This window comes from Microcaecilia unicolor, chromosome 8 (assembly GCF_901765095.1).
Source record: "Microcaecilia unicolor chromosome 8, aMicUni1.1, whole genome shotgun sequence".
NCBI classification, from domain to species: domain Eukaryota; kingdom Metazoa; phylum Chordata; class Amphibia; order Gymnophiona; family Siphonopidae; genus Microcaecilia; species Microcaecilia unicolor.
In genome coordinates this window covers 125,202,915-125,215,596 of record NC_044038.1, presented here as the reverse complement: position 1 = coordinate 125,215,596, position 12,682 = coordinate 125,202,915, and the positions used below count along the sequence as shown (strand labels likewise).

The following is a 12,682-nucleotide window of genomic DNA, read 5'->3' as shown; positions in this document are numbered from 1 at the left end:
AACCCAAGAATAAGCAAAAGGAGAAATAAGGCCTAGAAGCTAGTGAGTGTTTGGTGCTGCTGAGTCAGTGTTGCTGTCCCTCCTCATGGGAAAGCTGAAACAGAGGATTAAATGGGAACGTAGATTTTAAATTATATTTCTTTTAATTGTTGAGGCAGTTAATACGTGGTTCATGGAACTGCAATATACAAAGAGGTGAAATAAATAGCTTTTATATATATATAATATATATAATATAGCTGGTTTTACAATATTCCCTTATCATTGGTCTACTAGATCATCAATACAGTCTCTTGAATGTAGTAGCAGCATTTTCCAGAACTTTGCGCATTGCAGGGATCACAAAGCTGTGACGCCTTATGTCAAGAAAGGTAGGAGAGGAAGGAAGGAACAGTTTGATGCATTGGAAATTCCACGGAACACCAATGACGTGTCAGCGTCACATGCCTGGTCTTCTGCGACACAGCCTGCAGCAGCTAGCGAACAGCTTACTGCTAATGGCATCAGTTGTGCTGGGCTTCAGAAAGAACTCTTCAGCTTTTCTTTGGTTTGTCCTCCTCAGGGGATCTGCTAGCAGTTCTTCAGTCCAGGAGTTATATCTAAGCACCTAAAGCCAAGAGTCAATTTAAATAGAGCAGGCGGCGTCTTATTATCTTGTTTCAAGTCACAATAAATGTCCTACCGCTCCCCCAGTGTTCTCTGGTCATTTTTAAAAACACAAAGTACAAAAATAAAGATTTTTTTTTTCCTTATTTTTAATGTAAAAATATTCCTCTGGTGCAGTGTTGTCACTTGTCGGCACATTGTCTTGTGTGTATCTCTCTCTCTCTTTCTAACTGGGGTTAGTGGGTCGTAGTCGTTTAGTCCTTTTTGTCACTGTGGTGTACTTAAAAGGTTTTTGTAACTCCACTATACCTTTTGGAGACCTTTTCATAAAATGAACATCCTGCTGGTTTTCCCGTGTCTTTGGGCCTTTCCGCGGCCGTCCTTTCTTGGTGAAGCCAATATACCAGCCCGAATACTTTGCCGACATTAAGGCCGTATAGTTGTTTTCCAACACCTTCTCAATAAAGACACATTCTTTGCTGGTGCCATCAGGCTGCAGAAGACAAGAAGCAAAAAACAAGAAGTAAGGAGGATTTTCAAAAATAATCAGAATAGCAGCAAGTTTCCTCTAGGTGAATGCTGTTCTAGAGCCCCCAGCTGCTTCCATGGAAATACTGTTTTAGAACCTCCATTTGCTCTACAAGGAGGCTCATCTATAGCCCTGAGTTGCTTCTGGAAGAACACTGTTCTGGAGATCTAACCCATCTCTGGCATAATGTTCTTCTAAAGTCTCGGCTGCCTCTAGGAAAATTCATTTATGAAGCCTGGATCTGCTCTCCTGAAGGTCCAGCTGCCTCTAAGATACAGTTTTTGTAGAGCCCCGGACTGGCAGTGCCATTATAGAGAGTACACCCATGGCAGTCCTATAGGCAAGACAGAAGTTTTCACTTTTCCCAATTGCTCTGCTCCTTTACCCTGACTGTTTCAAGGAAGAAGGGATGGAGCAGAACAGGAAAGTAACAACTTCTCTCTGCCCTTTCCAGTAATGTCCTCCCCCAGCACACCTATATACTGGCCAAAAGGCCAAGAAGCAATCTTGGAAACTCTAATGCATTCACTGGATCCTCATTATGTTGGAGACAGTCATATGGTGGTATCAACAATACATTCCATGTGAGCAACATCCACAGAACCAGGAGATACAGGTACTCGCTAAGCATCAAAATCCCACATTGTTTTTACAAAGACAAAGAGCCCGATATTTAGCACTATTTAACTGGCCAGCAATGCCTCCTGCAACAAATCAAGAAGTGGGAAATGAGGGAGGGCTGGACAAACCACTGGTTCAACAAATGAAATTTATTACATAAACACAAATATCAAGACTCGACACAGCACCGTGTTTCGACATACAAGATGCCTGCCTCAGGAGTCTGATGGTGCAGAAATGAGAATGAAATTGTGCAAGCAAACTGGAGAAAATGAGGTGGTCTTTAAAAAGACCATGCATGTGTGGATGATGCACTATCGAAAAAAGTTTGCCAGTTAACTCTTAGTACTTCGGTAGCGTAAGAGGGTGAGCGCTGCTGCTTCAGCAAAGGAAAAACGAATGGCTCCTGGCCAGTTAAATAGTGCTTAGCCAGCTAAGCGCTAATTTTCAGCATGAGATAACTGGTTATCTCGCTGGATATTAGAACTTAGTGGCTAACCAGCTATATCGCATGATATAGCAAACTATCCGCAAATATTCAAGCGCTGGAGGAATAAGTTTAGCGGGCAAATCAGACCGCATACATAGCAGTCCTATCTTTGGGTCCCTTTTACAAAGGCGTGCTGAAAAATGGCCTGCGGTAGTGTAGATGTGTGTTTTGGGCATGCGCAGAATCATTTTTCAGCGCACCTGTAAAAAATGCCTTTTTAAAATTTTTGCCGAAAGTAGACGTGCGGCAAAATGAAAATGAGACCTTACTGCCAGCCATTGACCTAGTGGTAAGGTCTCACATGGTAACTGGGCAGTAATGGTCTACACACGTAGAATGACGATCACCGCCCAATTACCCCCGTGCGCCAGAAAATAAAAATATTTTCCGGCTCACCTAGCAGATGCGCGTCAAAAATGAAATTACCACAAAGGTTATGCAGTAGCAGGGCGGTAACTCAAAATTGGCGTGGGTTGGGCGCTCATAGGCGCCTATGCAGCTTAGTAAAAGGGCTCCTTTGCCAACTATTAGCTTAACCAGCAGTGCTGAATATTCACATAGCCGGTTAGGCTAGAGCCGGCCAAAAAAAACCCCGGATATTCAATGTTGGTCACCGGAAACGGCCCAGCATTGAATATCCGGGGTCAGTGCCAGCAGCGGCAGCGAACCACACTGCCTGCGGAATATCAGGGCAAAAGAGAATTGAATGCTGTATTCCACTGCTGCTTTTACTCTACAGATATGACTACAATATCCTCACGTTCACATTTCAGTACATACTGTATGCCTTCTGTGCTGCCACTAGAAGTGTGCATGGGGACAAAATGGGGTAAATTCTAGAAATGGCGTCAAAAATAGCACTTAACGTATTCTATAAATGGCACTCAAAGTTAAATGCTGTTTGTAGAATAGCGCATAGCACCGGGATCTGCGACTACTTTTAGGTACAACCATTTACACCAGTTGAACCCTGGTGTAAATCCTCACACTTAAATGAAGCATGGTTCCTCCTTATTCTGTAACAATGATTGCAAAAATGTCCCTGATCCACCCATTGCTCTTCCATGGCTGTGCCCCCCTTTTAAATGTGCGCATAAATTTACATTCATAGATTTTAATTAATGCCAATTAGCACCGATAATTGGTTGTTAGGGTCCAATTATTGGCACTAATTGGCTCATTCAGTTAAATTGTGAATACAAATTTGCACATGCAATTTAAAGCACCATTTATAGAATTCAGGGGAATCTGGTCCCTATCCTCATCCCACCCCATCCCCAGTCAATTCTTTTCCATCCCCGTCCATCCCCATGATATTGCTGCTGTCCCTTCACCATCCTCACAGTTTTCTTTCCCATCCCCATCCCCAACTCACATTGTAAATTCAAACAAAACATAAAATGTATCCCTTAACTTGCTAAAATTTAACACAAAACAGGCATTACTTTGTCAAATATCCAAGGAAACATTGTTTTCTTAAATATCAAATTTTATAATGCTCTTGCAGTCATCATTTCAAACTAGGTAAAAATAATAAACCATCTACAGAGCCAGAACTCAGTTCCATTTTGTGTTCCTTGATTGTTCATCCTGCAACTGAAAAAGAATGTGCTGAAGATGGCAGGAGTTCTAAGTAGAGGTGTGCACGGGGATATAATCTGGTCCCTATTCCCAGTCAATTCTTTCCCATCCCTACTCCACCCTCATTCCCATTATATTGTACTCACCATTGCCCTCACCATTCCCACAGATTTCCCATTGTCCCTGTCCCTGTTGCACACCTCTAGCTGCCACACATTTTAAAGTGGTAACATAGTCCTTTCTCTCAGCTAGTCCAAAAGGTTTTTCTCAGCACCTTCCACCTCCTTTTATTTGGACACCCAGAATTCCAGGGTACTTGTTCACGGTGACAAGCTGTTGGTATTTTCTTGCCTTATGACCATTGTTAGTGCACTGCTGTCCTAACTATCAAACACACCACTTGCCTTACAAGAAAACAAATAGGCAAGTGATCCTCAATATGCAGACCAGAGCAGATCACAAGGGTGAAGTCCAAAATGTTCAATTTATTCACTACACATATAAATATTAAATCATAAATGAGAGCCCGACAAGATCTTGTTTTGCCCTTGCCAGGGCTACATCAGGGGCTTCCATAAGAAAACCTGAAGGTGGTTCCACAGAACATCACCTACAGGTAAAAGCTACTTCACTTCCACTGGGCTTGAGTGAGCAGAGTATTAAATTCTGTCAGTATCCCCCTCACTCCTCGGTTACATCTGTGCCCATGGAAAGGGGATGAGCTAACTTTCCGATTAACTGACTGCTCTTCATTGAAAATCCATGAGAAGGTGTGGTATGCACTAAACCAAGCCTTTTCTGAGCAGCTCAGAACCTCTTAAGATGTGTGCAAACTTCATGGAAGTGCAAAATGTGAATTAAAAAAACCAGAACAATGTACACAGGCAAATCCCAATTGAGTTAAGCCTCAATGTTATTAAAAGCAACCACTGATAAAAGTGGAAACTGTAAATCTAATCAGATTGTCCATATGCCCAACGTGTTTTGGCACCTTTGTGCCTGCTGTGGCAGTTTGTTTTAACTGTAGACAGTAATTCCACCTAAGTGACCACCTATAATACTCTGTGGTTGCACACAAGGAGTTCCCAAACCCCAGGTCTTCAGAGGGTAAAAAAGTAATAATTACTGATAAAACACTGATATTCTGTGTGCACCTATTTTTTTGCTGTTATTTTGTTGTTTGTAGTCATGTCTGGGGTGGTCACCTTAGGTGAAAAAGAAACTGCCCCTGAAGCAGACACCGTGGTGCCAAGACATATTGGGCATATGGACAGTCTAATTAGATTTACAGTTTCCACTTTTATCTGTGGTTACTTTGAATAAAATCGAGGCTTAACTCAATTGGGACTAGCCTGTGTACGTTGATCTGTTTTTTATTGACTGCAGAAAGTGAACAGACCACAGTATTCGCCATAAGCTCCCAGACAACTTTACACACACTCCGAATTTCACCCCCTTCTCATGATCTCACCTCTCACTCACTCACCCTGACACTCACACTCGCCCTCTTTGTATTCTCGGACACTTTCAGACTTCAACTCCTGTCCTCCCTGTACCATCTGAAAACGGTGTTATTCAAAAATTTTTGAAATCTAGTTGGCCGTATCTTGCTCTTCTAAAACCAATTTTTTCAGTTGAAGGATACCACCAAGACATGCTTGGATTCTCTGCGATATCTTGGTAAGCATGTCTCTCATGCCAGGGCAGAAAAGGAAGGGATTAAGTGTCAAGGCTCAGCCAATCGTATCTCCTGTTGGGGGGCAGTTGTGTAGTGGAAACCAGACCTCCACTTTATCCCCATCAGCTGACTACTGTAGCCTGCCAGCACTTGAATGCCTGACCTGTATCGTGTTCAGGAACAGGATTTCATTCCAGTAAGTTTCAGCTACCAGAAGGGAAAAAACTAAACGTTTTCCCAGGGGCTTGTTTAGAAAAGGCTTTCCTGAAATTCAGGGTCTGGCGAGCTATTGTTACTGTTGTCCAGTGGCCTATCTTGTGATTACTACACTTACTAGCAATTTCTATCTAGCAGAATACCCAAGGTCTGGATATTTTCGAGAGCCTATGAGTTTGCATTTAGGTGCATTACCTTAAACCAGGGCCGTGCCTAGGGTCTCTGGCGCCCCCCTGCAGACTATCAGTTGGCGCCCCCCCCCCCTGCAGACTACCAGTTGGCGGCGGCGGCGCCCCCCCCCCCCCCCCCCCCCCCGTGAAAATGATCGCTCACCACTTGCCACACTGACAGGAATTGTCAGCAATATTCTTAGAAACAAATTGATATACATTGCAAAATAAGATAGCAGATGTAAATTCTCAAAGTGGACATATTCCAAACACTAAAATGAAAATAAAATGATTTTTTTTCTACCTTTGTTGTCTGGTGACTTTCTTTTTCTGATCATGCTGGCCCAGTATCTGATTCTGCTGCTATCTGTCCTCTTAACTCCGTTTCCAGGGCTTCCATTCCATTTATTTCTTTCCTTTCCTCCTTTCTTCTTCATTTCTGGTCCTCAGCTTCTGCCTATTTCTTCATCCATGTGCAGTTTTTCTCCTCTCTTCCTTTTCCCTCATTTCATCTCCTTCATCTTTCTTCCCTCCCTTCTATGTCCAGCAATTTCTCCTCTCTCCCTGAGCCCTGCCCTCCCATCCATGCTCCTCTGTCCCCTGCCCCCTCCATTCATCCTTTTCCAGCAATTCCCCTCTCTCCCTGAGCCCTGCCCTCCCAATCCATGCCCATCCATGCTCCTCTGTCCCCTGCCCCCTCCATTCATCCCTTTCCAGCAATCCCCCTCTCTCCCTGAGCCCTGCCCTCCCAATCCATGCCCATCCATGCTCCTCTGTCCCTGCCCCCTCCATTCATCCCTATCCAGCAATTCCCCTCTCTCCCTGAGCCCTGCCCTTCCAATCCATGCCCATCCATGCTCCTCTGTCCCCTGCCCCTTCATTCATCCCTTTCCAGCAATTCCCCTCTCTCCCTGAGCCCTGCCCTCCCAATCCATGCCCATCCATGCTCCTCTGTCCCCTGCCCCCTTCATTCATCCCTTTCCAGCAATTCCCCTCTCTCCCTGAGCCCTGCCCTGAAATCCATATCCATCCATGCCCCTCTGTCCCCTGCCTCCTCCATTCATCCTTTTCCAGCAATTCCCTTCTCTCCCTGAGCCCTGACCTCCCAATCCATGCCCATCCATGCTCCTCTGTCCCCTGCCCCCTCCATTCATCCTTTTCCAGCAATTCCCTTCTCTCCCTGAGCCCTGCCCTCCCAATCCATGCCCATCCATGCTCCTCTGTCCCCTGCCCCCTCCATTCATCCTTTTCCAGCAATTCCCCTCTCTCCCTGAGCCCTGCCCTCCCAATCCATGCCCATCCATGCTCCTCTGTCCCCTGCCCCCTCCATTCATCCTTTTCCAGCAATTCCCCTCTCTCCCTTCCATGACCCCCCCTCACATCCATGCTCTCGTCTCTCCCCTGCCCTCCCGCTCCCATTGTTCAACTGCCCGCCCTCTTCTCTCCCCCCAACATCCCTTTTCTTTTTTTTTCTTTTTAAATTTACCTCCGTGGCAGTTCCAGCAGCGCAGCGTCAGTGAAGGAGGCGGCACTCCCGACGTCTCTACCCTTCCCTTCGCTGTGTTCCGCCTTCTTCTGACATCAAGGAAATGACGTCAGAAGAAGGCGGAACACAGCGAAGGGAAGGCTAGAGACATCGGGAGCGCCGCCTCCTTCACTGACGCTGCGCTGCCGGAACCGCCACGGAGGTAAATTTAAAAAAGAAAAAAAAAGAAAAGGGATGTTGGGGGGGGGGAGGGAGAGGGCGGGAAGTTGAACAGTGGGAGCGGGAGGGCGAGCGAGGTGAGCATGGTGCGGCGGCGCCCCCCAGAGGGAAGCACCCCCCTGCCATGCTTACCTCGCTTACTGTGTTGGCACGGCCCTGCCTTAAACCCTCTGGCTTTTGGTGGGAGACTTTCTGTTTATACCAGGTTCCCACCTGGATTGTAGGGGGACCCAGAGCCCCCATTTCAATACAATACAAACTGCTCATATTCCGCAATTACCACTGAAGTGGTTCAATGTGGATTACAACAAGATTAACCAGCTAAATGTTCTGGGAAGAAAACAGAGAATATATTATTTTTAGTTTTCTTCTTCACTAATATATGTCTGGTTGCCCTGGTCAAGCTTCAGAGTATATGAGTCATCTTCTAATATTTCCATCATCAGAAAGGATATTACAGAATATGCCCATTAGCGAAGGGAATCAAACTTTAAAAATGGTTACCCTTATCAAGCTACTTTGGCTCTTAAATCTGACACGTGGTCAATATTTAACCAGCCAGAAATTGACACTGAGCAGTTAAATCACTTGTTCAGGGTTATCCGTTAATGTACAGTGGCACTTTTGTGATTATCACTGCTGAAAATCAGCAGTTAGAGCCTAAGTGAAAGCCAGCTATTTTGGGGGCATTCCAGGGGTCAAGTGGAGGAGTAGCCTAGTGGTTAGGGCAGCAGGCTTTAATCCTGGTGAACTCTGGAATTTGTTGCCAGAGAATGTGGTAAAAGCAGTTAGCTTAGCGGGGTTTAAAAAAGGTTTGGTTATCTTCCTAAAGGAAAAGTCCATAAGCCATTATTAAGGTGGACATGGGGAAAATCCACTGCTTATTTCTAGGATAAGCAGCATAAAATGTATTGTACTGATTGAGATCTTGCCAGGACCTGATGAACCTTCGGTCAGTCCCAATATGGCAACACTTATGTACTTATGCAGCTCCCTGTGACTCTGGGCAAGTCACTTAACCCTCCATCGCCCTGGGTACAAAATAAATACCTGTATATAATATGTAAACTGCTTTGATTGTAACCACAGAAAGGCAGTATATCAAATCCTATCATCTTTCCCTTAGTTGGCCAGGGCAACTGTATAAAAGGGATTACATAAAACACAGTCCTATCTTTATGCAGCAACCCGTGGCAGATAAGTTCTGAACATCAACTTAACCGGCCATGCGAATGCCAAAGCCCAGGTGTTTATTTATTCCAGAGGCTTGATAGACCGCATGGAGTCCAACATGCCTACTGCACGGTTTACAATGCTAAAATACAGTCAGGGTTAAAGAGACAAAAAGGGAGGGCACCATATCATAGTAACATAGTAGATGACGGCAGAAAAAGACCTGCACGGTCCATCCAGTCTGCCCAACATGATAACTCGTATGTGCTACTTTTTGTGTATACCCTACTTTGATTTGTACCTGTCCTCTTCAGGGCACAGACCGTATAAGTCTGCCCAGCACTATCCCTGCCTCCCAACCACCAGCCCCGCCTCCCACCACCGGCTCTGGCACAGACCATATAAGTCTGCCCAGCACTATCCCCATCTCCCAACCACCAGCCCCACCTCCCACCACCGGCTCTGGCACAGACCGGTGTGATTAGGAGATGGTTGTCCTCAGCCGATAATAGAAAAAAGAAGGGCGTCCCTGACGAGCACTTGGCCGACATTACTTGGTCCATTTTTTTTTCATGACCAAGCCTAAAAAAGGTGCCCTAACTGACCAGATGTCCACCGGAGGGAATCATGGATGATCTCCCCTTACTCCCCCAGTGGTTACTAACCCCCTCCCACCATAAAAAACAAGTTTAAAAATACTTTTTTGCCAGTCTCTATGCCAGCCTCAAATGCCATACTCAGGTCCATCGCAGCAATATACAGGTCCCTGGAGCAGTTGTAGTGGGTGCAGTGTACTTCAGGCAGGCGGACCTGGGGGGGGGGGGGGGGTTGGGGGGCTCAGCACCCAAGGTAAGGGAGTTATGCACCTGGGAGCAATTTATGAAGTCCACTGCAGTGCCCCCTAGGGTGCCCGGTTGGTGTCCTGGCATGTGAGGGGGACCAGTGCACTACAAATGGTGGCTCCTCCCACGACCAAAGTGCTTGGATTTGGATGTTTTTGAGATAGAAGTCTTTGGTTTCCATTATCGCCGAAAACCGAGAACGACCATCTCTAAGGTTGACCTAAATGTCAAGATTTGGGTGTCATTTCCTTGATGTCAGAAGAAGGCGGAACACTGAACGAAGGGAAGGCTAGACACGTCGGGAGCGCCGCCTCCTTCACTGTTGCTGCGCTGCCGGACGGAGGTAAATTTAAAAGGAAAAAAGAAAAAAAGGGATCTTGCGGGAGAGAAGAGGGCGGGCAGTTGGGCAATGGGAGCGGGAGGGCGAGGTAAGCATGATGCGCCAGCGCCCCCCAGAGGACGGCGCCCCCCTCCATGCTTACCCCGCTTACCGTGTTGGCACGGCCCTGAAAGTAGCGGAGTATAATAAGATTGTTGGAGATGTGCATGTAGGCACACACTGTGTAAGATTGTGTGGGAGGTGTAATAAGAGTTATGAATGGTGTAAGACTGTTGAGAGGTGTAGTGGTGTGTGCATGGTATAAGATTTAATGGTAGATATTAATGATAAAAGATAGTATGGATGGAGGTAATGGAAAGTGTGAATGGTGCAAGGTTGTGGGGTGGTGTAGTAAGTATGCATGGTATAAGATTTAATGGTGGGTGTGCAGAATGCAGTGAAGGGAGGAATTTACCATGAAAGACTGTATGGGAGGGAGAGAATGTAATGGCATGCATATATGGTATTCTATTGTGGAAAATGTAGTGGGGGGTACATGTAGAGTAAGAATGTGGAGGATATTATTAGAGATATTCACAAAGTAAGATTGTTGGAAGGTAGGTTTGTAATATGGAAGACCAAGATTAAGCAAAAACCTCAGAGAATAAATAAGTTTTAAGGAGTATTAAATATCCAGGAATAGCTATTTAACCCTTCATGTTCTTTAGATTGTAAGCTCCTTTAAGCAGGGACCGTCCTTCTTCGTTATTATGTACAGCGCTACATAACCCTAGTAGCGCTCTATAAATGTCAAGTAGTAGTAGTAGTCGTTCCGTAGAAAGTGGAAAACATTCCTTTATCATCATTTTTTCAAAGGATAGATTATGCTGCACTCATTGCTATTGTAGCTTGTGACATCCTGGACATGGGTAGTTATCTTTATGTAATCTACACTGGTAATTGTGGAATATCGTACTGCTACTTATGTCTGGGTTACAGTCCAAACTGCTCCTAGCTCTGTTGGAGAGCTTTCCCTATGGCTCAGAATAGTTATTAAGTGGATTATCCCGATGCTGAACATAGCAAAAGGCTAACAAAGACTTGGACATTTAATCCATGAGAGGTTCCACTAGACTGTGAGCCACTGAGGGATACTGAACATCACACTACAGATGTGCTTTCTGCTGTCACCAGTGCTGCTCTTTCCTTACTAAATGGATGCACTTGGCTTTGGGGCCTTCATACAGGTGTTAGGGCCTTAAAACTCGTTAAGAGAATTAACATGCACTAAATGCTAAGAAGCCCATTTTCTACATATGAACTTCTTAGTATTTATAAGTACATACTGTAAGTACTGCCACACTGGGACAGAACAAAGGTCCATCAAGCCCAGCTTCCTGTTTCCAACAGTGGCCAATCCAGGTCATAAATACCTGGCAAGATCCTGAAAAAGTTCAATACATTTTATACTGCTTATCTTAGAAATAGCAGTGGATTTTCCCCGTCAGTTTAATAATGGTCTGTGGACTTTTCCTTTAGGAAGCCGTCCAGACCTTTTATAAACCCCGCTAAGCTAACCGCCTTTACCACATTCTCTGACAACGAATTCCAGAGTTTAATTACACGTTGAGTGAAGAAACATTTTCTCCGCTTCGTATTAAATTTACTACTTTGTAGCTTTATCGCATGCCCCCTAGTCCTAGTATTTTAGGAAAGAGTAAACAAACGATTCACGTCTACCTGTTCAAGTCCACTTATAGACCTCTATCATATCTCCCCTCAGTCGTCTTTTCTCCAAGGTGAAGAGCCCTAGACGCTTCAGCCTTTCCTCATAGGGAAGTCGTCCCATCCCCTTTATCATTTTCATCGCCCTTCTCTGTACCTTTTCTAATTCTACTATATCTTTTTTGAGATGTGGTGACCAGAATTGAACGCAATATTCAAGGTGCAGACGCACCATTGAGTGATACAAAGGCATTATAATGTCCTCACTTTTGTTTTCCATTCCTTTCCTATTAATATCTAGCATTCTATTTGCTTTCTTAGCCGGCGCAGCACACTGAGCAGAGGGTTTCAGCATATCATCAACAACGACACTGAGATCCCATTCTTGGATGGTGACTCCTAACGTGGAACCTTGCATTATGTAGCTACAGTTCGGGTTCTTCTTTCCCACATGCATCACTTTGCACTTGCTCACATTAAACATTATCTGCCAATTAGACGCCCAGTCTCCCAGTCTGACAAGCAGCATTTGGGCCTTCGCACGTTAAGGCTCTAACGTCCGTGCGAAGGCCCTAATGCTGCTTAAAGAATTCCCCCCTTAATGTGCCAAAAATGAGGTATGGAACTTTTGGTGCTCAAACGGAAGTTAAAGCAGCAGCGGTTGTTTTGGGAGATGCAGAAAGACTCTGTGCTGTACTTAATGTTATATCTTACCTATACTTTCTTTATTATCTCTTTGCTTTCATTTAATGGTATTCTTTTCCGTGTTTTTTTTAAATTGTTTTGTAAACCAATGAAAGGTTGTATATAAAGTCAAATAAATCATACTGTACATCATAAGCACCAAAACAGAAGAAAGACGGCAGTTAGGTGCCTAAATGCATTTAGTCACTATTTTATAACTTGGTGCCTAAGGGGCCCTTTTACAAAGCAGTGGTAAGCCGGAACTACTGCCGGCCCAATGCAGACGATGGCAGTAGTTCCATCTTCCCAGTGCATAGTATTTCTGCAAGGAGTTATCTGGTGG

The 12,682-nt window shown here is 44.9% G+C and overlaps 1 protein-coding gene across 1 annotated transcript in view; it reads right to left on the bottom strand.

Moving 5' to 3' along the window:
* Positions 1-205: 205 nt before the first annotated feature.
* The window catches only part of FGF18 (fibroblast growth factor 18), a 329,098-nt gene continuing 316,621 nt past the window's right edge, over positions 206-12,682 (bottom strand). Inside the window, exon 5 of the mRNA XM_030212031.1 lies at positions 206-1,099. Coding sequence (XP_030067891.1) covers positions 833-1,099 — 267 coding nt within the window. The 3' untranslated portion in view covers positions 206-832. The remainder of the gene's footprint in view (positions 1,100-12,682) is intronic.